The following is a 21,897-nucleotide window of genomic DNA, read 5'->3' on the forward strand; positions in this document are numbered from 1 at the left end:
TTTATTTGCTAATATTGTCTGTCCGAACATACGCAAAAACCCGAAATTACCTATTAAAGTAAATCAATTTTATTTTCCGTTGACCCAAAGCAGGCATATTTTTTTTTTCACTCTAGGCCAGATTTATATGCCAAAATTTTTCCTTTAATATAAAATTTGGAGTATCGCTCGCAGACGTATCTGCATGTTAAAAAATTGATTTCAGATTTATATGGCTAAGTAAGTATATGGCCCCACCTCTTCGATGTTTTCATTTGTCCAACCATGTCCCGAACACCATGTATAGATGTTTTTTATAAACTGAAATTTGGACGCCTTTGGCCCAGTTGGGCAAATTGCGTCTTTTTAAAATAATTTATAAACAATTACGATAAGACTTTTCAAACCTCATGAAACGTGTTTATACTCTAATACATATTTTAGAATATTATTAATCAACACAAGGGGCAAAAAAAGCAATTAAGTAAGAACATAAAGTAGAAATTAGAATAATTTGGTTACCCAAATTATTCTAATTTCTAATTTGTAGACGCATTTATCCAAACCTAATTTTCAGATGTAAACTTTTTAGGCGATTATAAAACTGATAAAAAATGTAATAGGTTTTATTTTAGTGCGGGCGAAAGTGTTTCTGGTAAAAAAAACTGGAAAATGCATTCCTTGTATTGCAAAGCTTGGCAAGCAAGAAGAATGTTCCGTTCCATAGAAAAGCTAGTATTAGAAAATTTTATATAGACATAGGCTGAATTTTAACTTCGCAAGCTTGTCTACTGACGAAAATGTCTTGAATAGCTGCTAAAACTACGTATCAAGTATACTGGTAAAACTACGTATTTAGTAAAAAGGTTGTTGACCACTGACATTGGGGCAAATGCGTTACATAGACGAGTTGAGATACAGCATTATTGACGTATTTTGCCAAGTTAAAATAATATCCTACAAGAATTTGAAATGGATTTTTTTCAAAAAAAAAGGAGTATTATTAATACAAATTGTGGTTCACATGTCTCAGTTAATTAATATTGAGCACATTTATTACTAAATATTACCAAATATCTAAATAAAAACAAGGATGTAAACGGATTTTGTTGACTTACCTCATACACAGTGTAGGTCTGTGGTGAAACTAATCCTCAAAATAGCCAACTATTTGTATACGATTACTTGTTACTCGTACTTGTTGTCCTCTGGTGTAGTAACTAATGTTGTTTAAAAAATAACTCGAATAGACGCAATAATCTCATAGTGGCAAATAACCCGGCTGACCTTACTTGTAGTATGAGAGTGTCAAAATATGAGTTTTTTTGCAGCATAAACGGCCGTATCTTTTTTTACGTTATCATAGAAGTTTCATTTTTTCGCAGCTTTAAGGGACTATAGACCAGAGCGAATGGTTTTAGTTTCCACACGTTCCCAAGATAAAGGGTCTTGACATACAGACAGACGGACGGATAACAACATGATCCTATAAGGAGTATAAGGGTTCCGTTAATTCCTTTTGAGGTACGGAACCATAAAAAGACAGACTACCAAAACACTGAAAATGCCTCTTAATGAACTATCTCTATAGGTACACGTAAACTCGTGGACTTTGGTGTCACGCACCGGGAGGCTTATTGTGATTGCTGTTTCACAATCGATGATTATTCCGTAAACCTTTATTTACTTTGACCAAATCAAACGTAATTTAAACGTATACACACACACACATAAAACATACTATAAACATGAATAAGGAATCCTTGTATATGTATAACTCAATTGTCACTAGCTCGTCTTATCAGTATCTCATAGATACTTACTTGATATTTTGTTTGCTTGTTGGCTTTGTTGTACACAAAATCGGAGAAGCTACTGTCACAAGGGAGAAAAATTATATAATATTTACGCCATCGCATGGGCGTATTCGTTCAAGAGAACGAATCGAAGGATTCTATTTTAGAATAGATTATAACTGCGACCAATTGGCAGAATTGAATTGGCGACAAAAAACAAACAGTTACGAGAAATTGAGGTTCGATTAGGTTAGAATTATCGCCCAACGGTGCATATACCGGGTGTTTCCTGTAACAAGAGCATTAAATTAAACTGTAGGCTTTACTCCTCAAACTGACCAACATTTGTTCAGCAACTTTTAAAAATAACTTGTGTTTTGATTTTTATTACACTTTAAAGTTTATTCTAAGACGCAATGTATTGCAAAATTTGTTATGTTTAAAGGGTGACTAGCAACGTCAAACACACAGATGGCAGCGTACATTGAAAATAATATTTAATTAGTATGAAAAAAGCATAATCTAAAAATTTTATATTTTTAAAAAATTGCTGAACAAATGTTCGTCAGTTTGAGGCGTACAGCCTCCAGTTTAATTTATTGCTCCTGTTACAGGAAACACTCGGTATTATCAGGTCTAGTATCTCTTTGTTGATTTTAATGTATATTGTATATATTATATATATATTTATTACAAACCCATGTTACAAACCAAGTAACTAGTCTTACCCACAGTTAAAGAATCCTTGTGAATTTATATAATAAATGTTCGGCACGCACGGCGCCCCTCCATAATTGAGTTACCCTACATTAAACTTTTTCTGCGGGCCGTATATTGGCTAAAATAAAAAGGCTTCTAGCCGTCCCCGACGCAAATTACTACGGTCCCGGGAAAAATCTTATCATCGTTATTGTGATTTTTTGAAATGTTGCACGATTTGAGACGGTAACAACGTTTATGTAAAGTTTGCACGCGGTTTTTGGATAAGGGTTCATATTTTTTCTTGTAGAAGGTATCAGTTTGAATTTTATTAAAATAATAATAACAATATGTAGGTAATTAAATATGTTTCTATCAACGAATAAAATAGATTAACTTTATTCCATTTTTATATTGACCCGTTTATCTCACAAGGATCATTAAATTATATGACATTAATTATGAGATATCTATATTGATATTGTTTTTCCTTGATAGGTATTATTTAACGTATATTAGTTAATTGTTCGATTAGTAATGCTGGTTTTTAAATTGTGTATGGCTTGAGTAGACTCATGCATTCTACCCTATCTCACGTATGGTAGTCAAACATGGTCACTCACAGGAGATATCATCAAACGAATTCAAGTATGTCAACGGTCAATGAAGAGAAGTGTCCTTAACATAAAGTTATCAAACAGAGTTAGAATCACAGAGATTAGAGAAAGAACAAAATTTATAGATGCGGCGATACATATACTGAAACAAAAATACAATTGGGCAGGGCACATAGCGAGGATGAAAAATAACAGATGGACAAAAACAGCAACAAATTGGAATTGGTAAGAGAAAAAAAGGTGAACCAAAAACAAGATGGGAAAAAGACCTAATAGAAACAATAGGAAAAAACTGGAAAGAAATGGCAACAGACAGACAAAAATGAAAAAAAATGTTGGACAAATACTTAAATATAATAGAAAAAGGCGATTCGGAAGAGGCCTAGGTCAAAAAGACCTTACGAACATGCATATGGAAGAAACATACAATAAATATTAATAATTGTTACATAAAATAACAACAGTTCGTATAATAAAGGCTTTAATAATAATAATAATGGCTTGACATTTGTATAATCAATTCAATGTTATTTACCTACTTGACGATCATAATATAAAACAATTGGCAATTATAATTTACATTTATGAAATAAATAAATCTAAGTCAATAGATTTTGATTTTCCAATAAGATAATAGTAGGTAATGGATATGTGTAACAAAACTGTTTACATTTACTTATTTTTTTATTATTTTCGGTACCGTGATTCAGTAGATCGGCCGTTACAACAATTAACAACAACCTGAACTCGTGTTCACGTCTAATTTAGTTCGATCCCTAGTTAATTTAATAATTCAGCCCATTATTTTAGTTTCGAAATCCATTTCCCGCAAACGTGAAATATCGCTCAAAATTTAATATGTTGCGTTTTTACCAAAACCTAGAGTACCGTGAAACAATTCATTATTTCAGAAAATTATAAATTTACCCGTTAAAAAATAGCTATTTATGCAACAAGTGCAGAAATCATCTTTACGCACGTGTATCGTACAATGTTTTACTATGCATTGTGCGAGTAAATAAAAAAACATATCATGGTAAATAAGTTTAATTATTAAGAGGAGTGTTTTAAATCGACACGAGTTGCAAATTACCTATTCGCACGTGTATCGTACAACGTTTTACAGTACATAGTTATGGCCCTTTAAACTTTCGACATATGCACGAAAAGTGCTCTTTTCCGCACTAGTGCGAGAAAGTAGCACCATATGTACTGCAAAAAAAAAATTGAAAACAAAAAGCACTAGTGCGGAAAAGCACTACTTTCCGCATGATATGGCTCCGTAGGAAACGCACATTTCGACATGCATTGCAAAATATATAAACGGATGTCAGCAATCGTATCGTAGTGTTCGACTTTCAAACCGAGGGTCGCGAAGGTACCAATGAATTCTTATTTCAAGTTTCTATTTTCTCATTTTATAAAATAAAAAAAACGAATGATTAAATAATATGGTTTTATTTAACCAGAAATATTGTAACTATATTTTCATAAAGTGTTGATCAATATATCACAATTAACAAAGTTGTTTGGAAAATTGGAAAAACGTGTGACTTTATTATCAAATCTGAAACCGCCATCTTATTGTACTAATGCATCTCTTATTTAAAGTTTTGCAAAAATATCCTGCTTCTGGGTGTCGGCCGCATATCGGCGTAGAAATTATTTTCATAAATTACGGCACGGTTGAATGTAGAGGCTTAACTTCATTAAAATTTTGATAGTCATAGCCCGGTGACCCTGTATCAGATTGAATAGAAATGACATTATGCATGGGCGGATAAATTACTAATTGATATACAGTGTGGAAAGAATGAATGGGCCCTGGAGGGAAAGTGCCTTAAAACCTTAAGTTAGCTCATTTTGCTCAAAGGAAACATTCTTTTATTTTTTTAAAGAAACAAAACTGCATTCAAAGATTTTTTTAAATTCGCTTGTTTCACCACGGAATCGAACGGACTAAAAATTAAAATAAAAACGATATTTTATTCTACTATTCGATACGGTTAATGTTAATGATAACATTTCTCCATACATTAGGCCTTACACTCGTCTGTCGTACAAAATATCCATAAAATCGAATATTTAGTATTCAAGAATATTTTTAAACAAAATTGAAAAAAAAAAACTTTGAGTGCGGTTTTGTTTATTTTCAAAAATAAAAGAATGTTCCCTTTAAGCAAAATTAGCTAACTTAATGTTTTGAGGTACTTTCCCTCCAGGGCCCATTCATTATTTTCCACACTGTATAATTAATCTAGTTAATCAGATTTATGATAAAATTGGACAGCAAATTTGCTCCATGATATATCCTCAAATTAAATTTTAGGTAAAGTAATATATTTAGTGATTATTTTAGTATATTTGCCAGCTATTTCTTTGTTTATTTTTTATTGCCATGTTATTGAAAAGGTTCCGTAATTAGAATCATATGACTTGCAAAAGCAAATATTTTTTACAAAAGTTTTAAGTAAGCATGTTTGCAAGCGAATGCATCACATAATAATACTTATGTGATGCATTCGCTTGCAAACTTGCTTACTTAAAACGTCATATTATGACGACGAACTGTTTGTGATTATCTTAGTCGACAGTCAGTCAGTCGACATTTTTTCCTCATTCCCACATTCTTACCAATTCGTTTATCACACTGATATCGCACGTGGCTCCGGTATGCGAGTAAGCGTGACAGCGCTATGTGCGTATATAGCGATCTGCTCGCACACAGGAGCGGCATTTTTGAATACATTTTTAAATACACAACCAATGTGAAGACCGTCTAGCGGTAGCACTGCTGGATTACCCGTTTTATACAGATTACTTGTTTTAAGCCCACCTTTTGTAAATGCTCTTAAACTAATTATGTCGCTATAATGAAAGTAAGTTTAATTTTTCGATTTGCTATTCTATCAGCTTTCTCAGTCGAATCGCTTTCTCGTAAATGGTAGTTTCTCTTTTTCCTTCTTGACCACCGATGAAAAAGAGGGGTGTTAAGTATATGTTTAACGCCCATGTCTGTCTGTCTGTCTCTCGGTCTGTGGCAAAGCGAGTTTCCGTGCGGAGCTTCTTAGCTATGTTTCATCGATCTAGCAGTTTGAAGGGTATCCAGCTTCGAAAATGATAAATGCCTTATTTTTGGCATAAGATGGATTTTTTGGCATACATGGTAAGGGTTTATTTAAACTTTTTATTGCATAGTTATTAGCTTTGTAAATAACATGTTTCTCTTTTTCCGTCTTACTCATATTTATAACAAACTACATAACAATGAAACCTACGACACTGCACTACACAAGTTTAACCATTCAAAGGATAACATGGTTTTATAGGGAACATTAAACTGAAAAGAGTTATTATGCCAATAAAGTTGAAATTGGCTAAAAGCCAAAATGCAGAATGTGGATACTGTCAAATGAATAGGGACATTTATTTCGGATCGCGGCCGAGTAGGCACCTTTTTACGTGCAGTGTTTCTGCTGACCAAATTAGGGATTGGACTGTACTTGTTATAAAGAGCTCTTACCAATTAATTTAAGAATTTGATGGCGTCAAATAAAAACGCAGCATAATCTAGTAGTTTGATATCTTTTCGTAGGTACCTACACAAAACAGCTATTCGGGAGAATCGTACGCGGAGCCAAAACCAACACGTAGATTCCCTTTCAAGAAATTAATGAAACTTAAGGGGTATTATTTTGATTTTGATATATGTGTTTGTTGAAAGATCAGGGTCAAAAACAGCGATCGTTACACAAAGTAGCAAATTTACATATACACGCCGCGAGCAGCATAAGCATACTCATACCTCAGTAGATTTAAGTATATAGACTTTTTTAGGGGACCAATAACAGAAATAGTTTTAGAATCTCAACAATTCTTATATGTTCTTATGGGTAGTTTCTTGGGAAAAATAATATTATGAGCAACATGTTGAGATGAGGCCATTTCGTGGCACTTTAATCTTATTCTATGTTTTCTTTTATTTTATGTAATGTCTCGTTTGTTTGTGCTTACGAATAAAATTTTATTTTATTCTATTATATTATTAGTCTGTCAAAAATATTAGACACCTTTTTTTTCTTTTGTGGAATAAACTAAAAACTTGCAAACATAATAAAGATTTTAAGACTTTCTATATTTTTCGCTACTAACTTATATCCATCTTTGTCTATAATTAGGGTTCTAAAATAGTTTCGTTGCTGCTGGCGGTGAATACCTAACTGTAGTAAGATTTTATGCACTTCAAATTTTACAGGTAGGGTCGCACCAAGCCAACTGCACAGATTTTTCAATAACAAAGATTCAAATTTCTATGAAACTACTAGTATGAGGTTTATATGAAGTTAACACTGCCACGCTTTGTTTTGTGAAAGTCAGTGCAGAGTTAGCTTACTTTGACAGACTACTTATATTATCACAACAAACCTGTTAGTTTATTAAAAAAACCGGCCAAGTGCGAGTCGGAGTCGCGCACGAAGGGTTCCGTACCATCACGGAAAAAACCGGCCAAGTGCGAGTTCGACTCGCGTTCCAAGGGTTCCGTACATTAATTTAAACAAGGTATTTTTTATGTGAAATGTAAGTGAAATGTCTTTAAAAAACCCGTAGAGGTCGGATAAAAAACTAAGTAATTAAGTCCGACTTTGACCGACACATTTGACTACACATTTCTAATAGGTTTTCCTGTGATCTATAGGTAAAGAACTATTTTGTGATTTTTTTCAAAATTTTAGACCCAGTAGTTTCGGAGATAAAGGGGGGAATGGTCATTTTTTGTATATTTTCTTGAATAACTTCTAAACTGTTCATCCTAAAATTATAAAATAAATATATTTGAGATTCCCACGATGAGCTCTTTCATTTCATATGTAATACGATATAGTTTGACAAATTTTATTTTTTAATTTTCTCATTTACCCCCCAAAAGTGGTCCCCATGATTAAATTTTATTTGTTTACGTTACATGTCTATCTTTGGGTCACAAACTTACATAAATATGTATACCAAATTTCAACTTAATTGGTCCAGTAGTTTCGGAGAAAATAGGCTGTGACAGACGGGCAGACAGACAGACAGGCAGACAGACAGACAGACGCACGAGTGATCCTATAAGGGTTCCGTTTTTTCCTTTTGAAGTACGGAACCCTAAAAACAACAAAAAAATCACGTTTGTTGTATGGGAGCCCCATTTAAATATTTATATTATTCTGTTTTTAGTATTTGTTGTTATAGCGGCAACAGAAATACATCATCTGTGAAAATTTCAACTGTCTAGCTATCACGGTTCATGAGATACAGCCTGGTGACAGATGGACAGACGGACAGACGGACAGACGGACAGCGGAGTCTTAGTAATAGGGTCCCGTTTTCACCCTTTGGGTACGGAACCCTAAAAACTACAAGCCGTCTACAGTCATCGACAAATAATTGATACGATCATGATACAATCATTAAATTATAAGTATTCATGGAAACTAGCTATAACAAGATTCAAATCATTTCAATATCCACAAATTGCTGACTACATTATTCAAGTGCCGTTCTGAGTGCAATGGAAGTTTGCATTCAGATGCGAATTCGAAATTGTTGCCTATAAATTTTATATGAAATGGGACTTGATGCCAGGTACGGTGCAATAATTTCTCTACGTTACAACTATTACTTAACGGAGGCTGATTCGAGTTAGAAGGTTAAAATTTAATTTTAAACTGCAAATTCCTACTGAAATACCTAAAATTTTGCCAACTTGATTAACAGAAACGTTTATTTATGTTCACGAAACCCCATCAGGAAATGGAATTATGTAAATGATAAACATACGGAAGACAAAGAAAATCAGTAGCTCTACTGATTTAGCGTTCTGACTGCGGCAGTAATGCGGCAACAAAATTCACTCATTTTATTAAAAATACTGACAGTGGCCGCGCCCGCGTCAACGCAATAGTTCTAATAGAGCTGCAGTTGCGATCCGAATACCAGCTTAACACTGATGCAGTCGTCATCACTACAAAAGCATCACTGTTGCAATGTTACTCGAAGAACCCTTGAGGCCTACTTGTTAGAGAATAAATTATTGAACTGCTACAGCGCAGCGTTGACGCAGATTGTGTCAGTATTAATTTATTTCATTAATTGCTTAGATTTAATCATGAGGGAAAAATATTGTCAGAACATTTAATTAGCGAACACAAGCAGTTTATGGTCTGTGGTCGGTATTATTTCTTCATATCCCTTGAAATATATATCATTCAATGTTAGTTGTGTGAATTTTGGGAGCGTAAAATTGTATTTACAGTGTGTAAATTCAATACGGGAATCTTTAAACTGTGGATAGCATTGGACCGTTTGGACCTAATAAGAAGTATATAGAGATAAATTTAGCATAGAAATACGATTAAAAGATTAACCATACAAAATAATTCGACTCGCGATTACACATTTACTAAAAAAAGCTCGTATCTTGTAATGTCATGTCATGTTATGTTATGTCTATTTTGCTAGTTTAGCATGCAAATATACACTTAACTAAATACCTATCTAACTTCTACTCAATATTATCTAACTTGAAAAACAGGTCATTTGTAGTGTAAAACATCTTAGTTTTTTAGGCCAGGAAATAAATGCCCAAAAAAGGTATAGAGGGAAATGCTTGGAACACAATTTTTGACTTCGTAGCTTTGATTGGACTAGTTAGGAAGTGAACATATCAAAAATCCCCGGCCATAACCCTGGTGCTGGGGGGGAGAGGGGGGTTTGAAGGTTCCATTTTTCGGTTTTTTGATTATATCTCGGAAACTATGCGTCTGAGCGACTTGGCCACTTATACAAAATGAAAGAGATTTAATTTGTTACAAGAATTCAGTCAAGTTTTTCGATATCTTGTATAGTTTTTGAGATATCCGCTCTTAAAGGTTTATTTAGGGCTCTCATTTTTATCTTGATTATCTACCGGGTTTGGGATCGTTTTCGTATAAACCGGGGGTGCTGAATTCATTTATGGTATCAACATTATATTTGTTTTCTTAAACTACTGTTATTAACTTATTAAAAATGACAAGAATAGATCATAATATTGTATACTTAAATAAAATTTGTAAATGCACTCCCAATTTTACCTAAGTATCAGATAACTCAATCAAAAACTTTTATTTTCAGTTTCAGAATAGTTTTAATAGTTCTTTTGTTCGTAAGTAAAATCTGTTCTTTTTTTTACTAAGCCCAAAGAGTAAATAGGTACCTATATTTTATGCTAAATACTCACAAATTAAAAACTTTTAAAGACAATCGTTTAAGATAATGTAAATACAAGTCACGCAATTAGTCGTCTTGGGTCCAGTGGACTCAGAAGTAACAAATTTTTACATATGGAAACGGTCGCTACCGGCCCTACCGGGTCTATCAGACCCATAGTCACTTCAGACGTCCGGCGTTCGTGAGTGTGACGCGCTGATGGACAGGCGAAATGACGAATTGACGCTACGAACTTTCACGTGAAGATACTGAGAACAGCATCGCCGTGCACTTATTGAACAAGTTAGAGTTCATAATGAAGGGCACTGGGTCTATTAAGACCTTCATTATGACCAATTAGCGACTTCTGGAGTGTATCGGGCCGATTTATCCCGACTGCTAATCTTCTGCTCCGATTGGAATACCTTTTTTGCCCTTTGTAGTAAGTAAACCGGCGTTCGTTCCCTCTCCATATTTTTTAGCTTTCATTTCTGCCCGGCAGCAAGAAAAAATATGAATTTTTGGACCGTCTGTTATTTCGTACTTTTGATAGGTAGGTCCTGTATTTTATGCCGCAGATAAACTTAGTTTCCTAATGGTTTTCAACTGATTGATCAATAAAAAAGAAAACTATGACTTACCGATGACATCTAATGAGATCTTATGGTTTCTTGTGGGCGAGACTTTGAAGTCGACCCGGCACCTGTACATGGCGCGGTCTGAGGCCTGCACATGGTGCAGCTTAAGTGCTGTAGGTGAGCTCGGCAGCCAAGCCGCTCGACTGCCAAGGGAATCGTCAGCCCAGTGTGCTGTGGGGCCTTTCACTCGTCCATCGAAACTATAAATAAAGAAGAATGATTAGGTATATTGATTTTATATATCTATTTGTTTAACGTGTGGGGTGGCTCTTGTTGTTCTGATGTGGCATTCATTTAAAGATCTGATCATATATTATTTTTTATTATAAAAAGGGAAGTAATTAAATGATCAGCCATTTTTAAAACTGATCTGAAAAAAAAATAGCCATTTAATCATTTGGGCAGCATACAAATATGTTGTCTGCAATAAATAAAAATCGAACTGCAACTCTTGTTCAGCAAATAATTCACAAACGGTCAACATTATAACTAATATCCATGTGCTTAATAAATAGTTGAGCTGCAAAATTATTATTTGGTCAGCAAGATTTAAAAATCGGTTGGCAGTTTAAATAAGATGGGTTGCGTTTGATTTGAAAAATCGGCAGGGTTGCAGGCGGAGCGGAATCGTGCGCATGCATTTCATTCGATGATTATTAGCAGTCACATTGCGGTGTTCTAACGTATTTGTTGGTGATATTTATCCGTTTTGGTACTTTGAGAGTATTATAGGTGTAAAATGGAAGATATTAGCTACTAGAAAATTGGGTTAAGTTAGGTTAGAACTGCGACCTTCACAGAAAACAACTGCTACTAGAAAAGTGGGTTAGGACTTAGGTTAGGTTAGAACTGCGACCTTTACAGAAACCAACTGCTACTAGAAAAGTAGGTTAAATTAGAACTAATTTTTGCGGATCAGTTAAATTGTAATCCAAAATGAAATAATCCGCTTACCCACTGAATGCTTAACAAAATTTGATTAATGGTGGATAGCTTACTGCCGATCAAATAATTAATTTGCCAACCAAATCAATTTAGAGCAGCTCATTATGACATTAATTGCGAACTGATTTTGAAATACTTGCTAACCTTAAGTTGCTGATCAAATACACATTTTGGCTGACCAAATATATAGTTTTGTTCATCAAAATAGGAATATTTTGCAGATCGATTAAATAACACCCTTATAAAAATAATTAATGTTTATTTAAGAAACATGCTCACCATTCAATAACCGGTTAAACCTGAAGTTACCATGGGTACCAGTACAATTTGACACTGGGTTAACGGTTTAACCGGTTAACCCCGAATTTTTGGGATGGTGCAAGTGGCGCTTAGAATCGTAAATTATGGATTAAAGTAAATTAGTATATTCCGCTTCGGCCCTTAAAACCTTTACCTTTTTTGGTTACCCCGACAATTCTGACCGTTGATCCAAGCATAGGTGCACGAGGATCTCAAAATGTTGTGTTGGTTGACTCTTTGTTATGAAGCTGTTCGATTCAACGACTAGCGGGGCCATTGTCTTCGGGTCAACATCCCTTATAGCGTTTCTTTCTTGAGCCAAGTCTAAGTGGTTGCTGGACTTGTCTTTTTTGGCTTTCACAATATTATCATTAACAGGTTCATCAGTCTGGCGCTGTGATCGATCTATCACCGCGATGTGAGTCTCATTGAATACAATAGTCAAGCCTTGAATTTATTTATTGTTATCATATACTACGGACAACAACAAAATTAGTTGTATAAATTATACTACCTACACCTATTTCTTGTTTATTATTCTAGTACATTCCTATTGATCACCATTCAAAGTAGTATTTTCGTTACACAATACCTTTAGAAATCAGGTAATATTGACGTTGATATCTCATAGATTACTTCATAAAAATTTCATGGCCTGTGAAATAAATTAGTGGTTTTCATTATCAAAATCAGTAAAGGATGACTCACGTTAGACCGGGCCGTGACCGGGCCGGAGCTTCCGGCGCTTACTTTTCTATGACATGACAGGTGATCATGCGAGGCACTGACCTTATTATTGAAATGATTTAATGTATCTTTGACATGTTCTTTAAGTACTCAGTCCATAAATTTATTATTATTGTTTATTTTATTTTATTATTATTATTATTTATAATCGAACCTAGATATAGAAATGTAATGACTTAGGCTAGTACTATAAAATTGCATTTTGTTTTAAATAAATTGAAATTGAAATTGAAATATATCATGTGATGCTTTCCATAGAAAACGAAGTGCCGGAAGCTCCGGCCCGGTCACGGCCCGGTCTAACGTGAGTCATCCTTAATGCTACCTGTTTCGTCAGATTTTTGGCAAGTATTCCAAATGTGGTATGTGTACGTGTACGTCGTAATTCTAAAAATATGTAAATAATTATCGCGTGTCCTATGTACTGTATAAATAACTGTATAAATATGGTGTTCCGGACCTTTGGTTGGCGTCCGCGGAGCCAAAACCAACACGTAGATGCCCTTTTGACACTTTAATGAAATGTAAGGGGTACACCGAGCGGATGCTGCCCTGACTATTGAGAGTTGATGAAATCTAAAATGGACTAGGTTATTGGGTGAAAGCGATGGACTATGTACTGAGCTATGGAATAAAAACCGGACGCCTGACGAATAAAACGATATGCAATTTTATTTCCGGCAGACGGTGACTCGCCCTCACAAGATAGGCCACCACAAAAAGCGACATCTTCGGCGACACCGGCTCTGGGGTATCGAGAGATGTGCGCCGCTTTCTACCCAGTGGCTGTTAACAGCTACTGTGCCAACTCGCGTCATATGCATCTTTCACTTCCACCCCTGGAGCTAATAGCTCTAACGACTCCACTCTGGCCGGCCGGCCAAGGAAAGCCAGAGACAGACACTCCTGTACCACCCACCCTCCTTCGGGTGACGGAACTCCCCAGGAACACTCTGGTACTAGGTCGCTACTCCCCAACCCAACAGCTCGCCAGCTGCCCTGCGTTGACTGATTGCACTGGTAAAACCAGCGGGCGATGGGGTCGTCTTGGTCTAGTCGACTCGGAAGGACTGAGCAGTACCACTGGCAGGGTCGCTATAATGTTGTGCGGCGTTAAGGGTAGTAATTGATACTCAGAAGCCTGGTTCAGTACTAACTGATTTATTGAGGATGTGCAGGGTTTAAATATATACTAGTCATCTAGTCATCTAGACATTTAATAATTGAATAAATAATTATTATATGTATAAGTTTTATAATTAGGACGTAACCTTTTCATAGGTAGCAACTCTACGTCATGCCTACACTACACGGCATAAAGTACTTATTATTATTATAAACGCGAAATTAACTTTTGTCTGTCTGTTTGTTACCTCTTCACCCTTATACCGCTGAACCGATTTATATGATATTTGGTACGGAGATAGCGAGAGCTGTCTATGCAATATACAAATATACTTAAAACATGTTTTCCCGTTGCATTTTATACGTCTGGTGTATACATTATTACCTAATTATACCAAATTTTTAGTAGCATTTCAATTTACATACCTAATAGGAATATCAAAGTACCTACTTCCTACTACTAATCTTAATAAAAAATAATCTAGTACCAAAAATTACACAATCTACGGCTACTGAAAATTCTACATAATATAGCGGAATAATATTGGGTATACTCGTACTTAGGTAAAATTGGGTCAATTTATATTTCACAATACGACACAATTACAGGCAATCTAAAGTAATTGTGGTTAACCTCTTAGTAGGGTGGCCGGACAGGCTTTAGGTTAATTTTCGCTCAAGTCACATACTGTAACATTTTCACTACTTGGCCAACAAATTATAAGAAAACGTTCAAAAATTTCACAATCCACAGTTGACTTTGAACTGCTCTAAATTGAAAATTACTGAATGGATTATTCCAAAATACATGCCAAGTGAATGTGAATATCATCTATATAATGTTAAAAATAATTAATGAGATATATCCAAAACTAAAAAAGTACATCAAGTTGAATAAAGTTGTTAGGCAGTAAGCATCCCGAATAAAATAAAATAAATAAAATAAAATAACCTTGAGTCACCCGTTGACCACGAACGCTGTAAAGAGTTCGAAACGTCGGGATGTATTATAAATTCAATATACGCGATATAATCCGTTTTCATAGTTTTATTTCATGAGTAACTATCGCGGTAACCGAAGACAATAAAATAAAATAAAATAAATAAAATAATAATTATCTCTCTTAAAACTCTCTCTCCTTAAATAACTTTATTGTTTTTAATTTTAATAATAATTTCATTAGGAACAAAATCTACTACTACCCCAATTTTTATGGAAAATGCTTTTATTGCAGAATCGCAGTCCTTTATATTTTTATAATTATATTTTTTTTTCGTATCCCACCCCACAAACATTTTACGGTTGCCTTCTATTTCTATAAATTTTATCGAATCGGAAGAACCCAATTTTATTATGTTTTTGCTCGTTTTTACCACACACATCGAACGTTTAATTATTAAATGAAAATCTGCGACTGCAAATACATACAATAATTGCAGCAATACGTCATGTACAACTAAAAGGTTTAGACTTGTCAAGACTTGAATAAAATTATTTTCGTGCTATAATGTCATAAATGTAAGCAAAGTAGGGTAGCAATTATTTCCTCTCAATACTTGTATAATACGGCATACTAAATATTATAGGGCATTCTTACACACATTGACTAAGTCCCACAGTTAATCTACCGCAAAATGTGCCTACTTTGTAATTCTACTATGTAATTGTGCTCCAACATTACAGTGTTTATATATGAAAACTATATCATAACCTAATTTAAGTGTTAAAACATGATAGTCTGTAGTTATGATCTACTTTAAATCAGCATGTATATTAACTTACCAACCACAACATATTATTATAATAATTTAAAGATATAAATTACATTTCGAATTTTGTAGCAAAGTTCTCTTTTACATTTTACGGTATTCTTTTGTGTCTCTGTGACGCTCAGTTACAATATGTAACTTGACGTATTTTTGTGTGTAGTAGAATTAAATATTATATCGTTATATATACTATGGAATTATGGTTTAAAAAACCACCTCTATAATTTTTACTGTTCTGTACACAAACACGAAAGTTGTTAAAATCACAGAACCTCTTCATCGCAATCCAACAAACAGTTACCAGTCTGAATGGCAAACGTAGCAATTACACACTCAACAAAATTAGCCCCCGCAATTCGTAGGTCGTTAACATCTACCTGCTTGAAATTATAATTTATCGTTAGCCATTTATTTTCCTGTGCGGGGACAGTCAGCGCCTTGCGAGAATTCTACACAATTAAAAGGCGGCAATTGTTTTTGCTTAAAAGCACGAAATTTGAATATAAATGGGCGCGAATAGGCATAATGAATTCATTTCGCTTGTTGTACGAACATCTACCAGTGAGCCAGATTTAGGCTATTTTTCCCACATCCCCTCTTTAACGAAAAACTTAAGTTCACATAAATATTTCATAGCATCCGCCGGTCCTAACATTGGCACACACTTACTAAACCCAGATCATCAATCAACTTCGAGATGCTTGGTGCAATAGAATGTATATAAATTCGTCATAATCGCTCATGAGCTAGGCGACAAAGAGGATAGCTAAAGGATTATGGTTTGGACCACATAATATACCTATTAGATTATAATAATAATAAGGGCCAAGATGGACCGCTTTGCCTGTAATAGACATACGTCGTTTTATTCGTTCGTTCTGTTTGATATAGGGAAAATATGAAGGTCGGACTGGGGATCATAGTGTTTCATAGATATTTTGTAAATGTGAATGATATGCTTGTCAGCTCCTTTTTATGTTTGGTTTTTCGATTCTACTAAATGGTATTCATAATAAAACAGTTGCATAACATTAGTTTTCTTTGAAACTGCTTTCATTTATCGTAATTTTCACATTAGTTTTCGCAAGCGACAAATAAAAAAAGTAAGTAAAGACAACACACAACAACAATGTTTTTCTATAAAGCGAGATACGTACAGTGAATAAATTACATAATTAATATAACATAGTAAGACATAATGTAACCGTTATGTGTATACGTAAGCTAACTTTTTTTTGTCCCTTTCTTGCACATATATTTAAAAAAACTTCTTTAGCCATTTGTGGCAAAGATAATTTTCACTTAACTTATTTATTTGTCAATCTTGTCCGCTTAGAAGTGAATTTATTTGTAAGTTACCTACACAAGGCTCAGTATTAGTTTTGGAGTATAAAGAACAAAGATTAGTGGTTGTCTAACGTATAATTAGCCAATGTTCGTTACATGGTCCGCTTCGTGTAGAAATAAAATATTATAACAAAGATATGTAACATAATTTTTTTCTTACATCTGGTCACGCTGAGTCGTAGTTTAAACAATGGCTGGGCATTTTTTCTGTAGTGATGCACTGGACTTTTTTCCAAAACAGGTAAATTTAATGTTTTTCCTACTCAGAATCACGAGCTCCTTCATTCCTACTAAAGGAAAAAAAGCGTCCCAAGTTTTATTTTTCCATTTCGTTACCATTTTTCAAACACCATTGTTAACCTGTTACTATTGGTGGGAACCCATACCTAACTGGCTTTTTGTTATTTACATATATAACTATTGTATAATTGACAGCTGTTGGTTCTCCGAAAAATAAATAAATAAATAAACACTGCACGGCCGAGTACGGCGGTAACGAAATGGAAAGTCCGTAAAATGTATGAAAATTTTTGGACATTGTTTCTTTCCTAGGATCATGGAATCAGCTCATGATTCTGGGCACAAATAACATTAAATTTACATATCCTAAAAAAAAGTCCAGTGCATCACTACAGAAAAGATGCCCGGCTACTAACATTATATTTTAATTGCATTTGGCATTAATGGCACATAGGATTAGGGAGAGGACCTCTGATGCTCGCGCGGGTTCGTACCTGGTGCAAAGGTTGGCCATCGCTATCCAACGTGGTAACGCGGCAAGTGTGATGGGCACCTTTGCACCCGGTACAGCTCGCGGAGGTCTTTTTGAATAAAATATTTTAGTTAGTTTTGTAGTTTATTGTTTAATTCCATTTTTTTTTATACACTGTAATGTCATGTATTTTCTGAAATAAAATAAATTTTATTGATGAAAAAAATGGCACAGCTATCTGGTCTGGGGCCTTATAAATATGACAATGATCGTAGCATAAAAATTTGAAAAATAAACTGTACCCAGCTGGAAAAGTAAAAATTAAGACGAAAGTGGACGACCTCATCATACAAACGTAGTCCCCACTGTTCCTCTCTGAGTATTAACACTGTTGAAAATATTTTGAGACAATTACACTGCCCTCTTAAAGCAATTGGCGGTATCTCAAAAAAATACACTTTTGAGTTAGTTATTTTATTTATTTTATTTTATTAAAGACAACAAAATGGTCCAAAGAGTGTTAGTTGATCCTAGCCTACGTTAGTACTTAATAATAAACACAGATTTTGTCCTTTGACACAATTTCCACATCAAAGGACAATCAAGCTTATTAGCTATCATGTTTAAGATGCTATTACTGCTCCCACGTACCCTACTTAAGAGCGAGGACGTTTTCTTACGCCAGATAGCGTCGAAGCTATCAGTCCGCGCCTCAGCAAACATAGTCGACGCGCTGCAGTATCGTGGAAGCCGTAGTAGCACCCTAAATGCGTTGTTATACTGTACACGCAGAGCATTGTAAGCCCGCTGCGTGTAATTGACCCACAGACTTGACGAGTACAGTGATGTGCAGTATGCCTTAAATAAGGTTATTTTGACAGAATTTGTACATCGTGCAAATCTGCGGGCCAGCATGTTCGCACGGACTGACAACGCTCTGCGCTCCCTCTCCATATCGGCATCGTCCCTCAGGTCGTCTGTCAGCAAATGTCCTAAGTATTTAAATTTAGTAACCCGCGTAAGTGGAACACCATTAAGTACAATGGGAGGAAAAAAGAAAGGACATTTGCTGCCAGCTTTAAAGACCATGTACTCGGTCTTTTTAACATTATATGAGAGACCGTGCGAGGCCGCATATGTCTCACAGACAGCAATTAGCCGGCGCAATGCAGTGATCGAGGGGGCCAACAGGACCATGTCGTCTGCGTAACTTAAATTATTGACGCAGACACCGTCCACAAAACATCCGACATACATGCTGCTGAGCTCCTCGATCAATGCATTGACATATAGGCTGAAGAGCAGAGGCGAGCTCAACCCCCCCTGCCTTACTCCGCACTCCAGTCTCTGGGGATTCGACAACTCACCCGCCCACCTAACCGTATTCTCCTGGTTCAGGTACCAGTATCTAAACAGTGAGATCAGCTCTGGTGGAAGCCCTATATCACCCATCTTACGCCAGAGAATGTCGTAGGAAATCGTGTCGAAAGCTTTCGACAGATCCATAAAACATGCATAGACAGCTGTTATACCATCGTGTAGCTTAAAACATTCTGCATAAGTTGCACGAAACCAATTTGTCGTATTTTAACTGTAACATGACTAAAAACCCCTAAGAATATTTTGCATATCTCAATTTTCTCATCATTTCCGAAGCCATTTAGCAGTAGTCTAATATTGCTAAGGTAAATAGCAGTATACTCATTTACTGCCAAACCGCTACAAAGAACTAATATATTAAGACGAGCCGTATCTTTAGTTACGGCCAAATCGCTAAGTATTATGTACGCAAGATATCTACCGTCCTTCGTGCAATTAGTACGAGTACCTAACATACCTAGTGACTTCTTGTCATTACGAGTTGTTGTTAACAAAGTGAGGAGAAATCTTGGCATAATTCTTTAAAATTACCATATTAATGTCAAAAAAAGTGGATTAAAGAGTGATGTGACTAGGTAATAGCTTAATAAAGCACTTAGGGTGAGAGAACGTCAGTTTTCATAATTTTCACTTCATTGAATGGATCACAAATACCTATACAACCGGATTGTTAGGTATTTAGTGTGTCGTATAATTTATAGGTTAGTTAATATGTACTTATTATTCGTTACGGGAAACGAGTACGAAATAAGTACTTTATTAAAAACAAATAGGTATTTGAATTGAATTTAAGATTAAAGGATCACTTTGGTTATTTACCTATAAGTTTTGGCTTATGTTCTATTAATATTAATTCATATTGTGTAAGATTGTTAGCTGTTTGTTTCCCAATAATAATAATAAAAAAGTATTAAATTTATTGCAGAGAAATGACAGAGACATTAAAAACATCATTCTGTGGTCTGTGGGTTGATAATTGCTCAGCAAAGAACAAAAACTGGGCTTTTTTTAGCTTTGATTTATTAATTTTATTAATTAGCTTTAATAAATATTAACTGATGACACAAGCATGGAAAAAATCACTATCAAACATTTTGATTGATTGATTTTTTTCACCACGGGGTAGAACTATCAATAAAACGCATGAAAAACTAAATTTACGACTTCGCAATACAAACTATCAAAGTGTCCGCTATTATATTTACTTACACTGATTTTTAATATGTATCTTGCGTGCGTGGCTACAAATCTACAAGACCTAGTGTAAATAAAGAAAAATTAGAAATTTTACTCAGTGGACTGGCACCAGACTTTGTATCGCCCGAGAGACCTATATTTTATTCAGATAACACATTACTGAGTTCACCGGTTACGATACAAGAACTAAATAATTGTGTTAAACGCTCAGACACAGCTCCTGGACCCGACAATGCTTCATACTCTATGATTTACAACTTACCGGAAGTTGGAAAGAAGACTCTGGTTGCATTATATAATCGATGTTTGGAATCCAGTTTTGTGCCCAGACAGTGGAGGTTAACTAACATTATCCCTGTACCGAAACCGGGAAATGGGAACCAAAGCTCAGCAGAGGTTCGACCGATCGCTTTGCTATCATGTTTTTGTAAAGTTTTTCATACAATTATTACTCGCCGACTCGAATGGTACATCGAAAAGAATCAATATTTTTCCGGGGAAACAATAGGTTTTAGAAAAGCAAGATCGTGTCTGGATAATTTAGTGAGGTTAGTAACTCGAATACAAATAGGTTTCACCACAGGAACCCCCACTGTTGGTTGCTTCATAGACATAAATAGTGCTTATAACAAAATTAACGTAGCTAGCCTTCTAGCTATCTTAGATAGTCTAGGAGTCGGAAGTAGCTTGTGTCACTACTTGTGGGAATTTTTGAGCCAAAGAACTCTGGAAATAGAAACAGGGGAGGAAACTCTTATACGCACCACGGGACTAGGCATAGCACAGGGTGACCCGTTATCGCCGACCCTGTTTAATGTTGCAACAAGCAAAATATGTCATAACATACAACAGGTATTCATTTCACAGTACGCTGATGACTTTGTCCTTTACAGTTCAAACAAAAACCTTCCATGTGCCATCGCGGACGTACAAAGTGCATTGCACGTATTTTCTAAGTTAATAGAGGATCTGGGTCTAGATATATCCTTTAGAAAGACAAAAGTATGTCTTTTTAGCAGGGGAAAAAGGAAAACGGAAGTAAAACTATGTTTGGACAATGCTAACATCATTCAACAGGTGGACAGCGTTAGATACTTAGGCATGTGGCTAGACAGAAGTTTAAAATGGGGTAGACATATTAACGAAATTAGAGACAAATTACTTACATATATCAATGTATTTAAAGTACTCGCTGGGGGTAACTGGGGTATTCATCCCACACATTTGAGACGTTTATACATAACGATTATTCGCAGTAGAATCGATTTTTGCAGTTTTTTGTATGATACTAGCATCAATAACCATTTAAACAAACTTAACACAGTGCAAAACCTAGCAATGCGTGTAATTGGGGGATTTATCAGAACAACTCCTATTCAAGCAATGGAGAGTGAGCTGTGTCTCCCTCCTTTACA

At 35.1% G+C, this 21,897-nt stretch overlaps 1 protein-coding gene across 2 annotated transcripts in view; it reads right to left on the reverse strand.

The window, feature by feature from the left end:
• Positions 1–21,897, reverse strand: part of LOC134741654 (hemicentin-2-like) — a 241,468-nt gene that overhangs the window by 57,872 nt on the left and 161,699 nt on the right. For both annotated transcript variants that reach the window (XM_063674514.1, XM_063674513.1), the window contains one exon: positions 10,963–11,159. In XM_063674514.1, the coding sequence (XP_063530584.1) occupies positions 10,963–11,159 (197 nt within the window). The remainder of the gene's footprint in view (positions 1–10,962; positions 11,160–21,897) is intronic.

Source organism: Cydia strobilella, chromosome 5 (assembly GCF_947568885.1).
Source record: "Cydia strobilella chromosome 5, ilCydStro3.1, whole genome shotgun sequence".
NCBI lineage: Eukaryota > Metazoa > Arthropoda > Insecta > Lepidoptera > Tortricidae > Cydia > Cydia strobilella.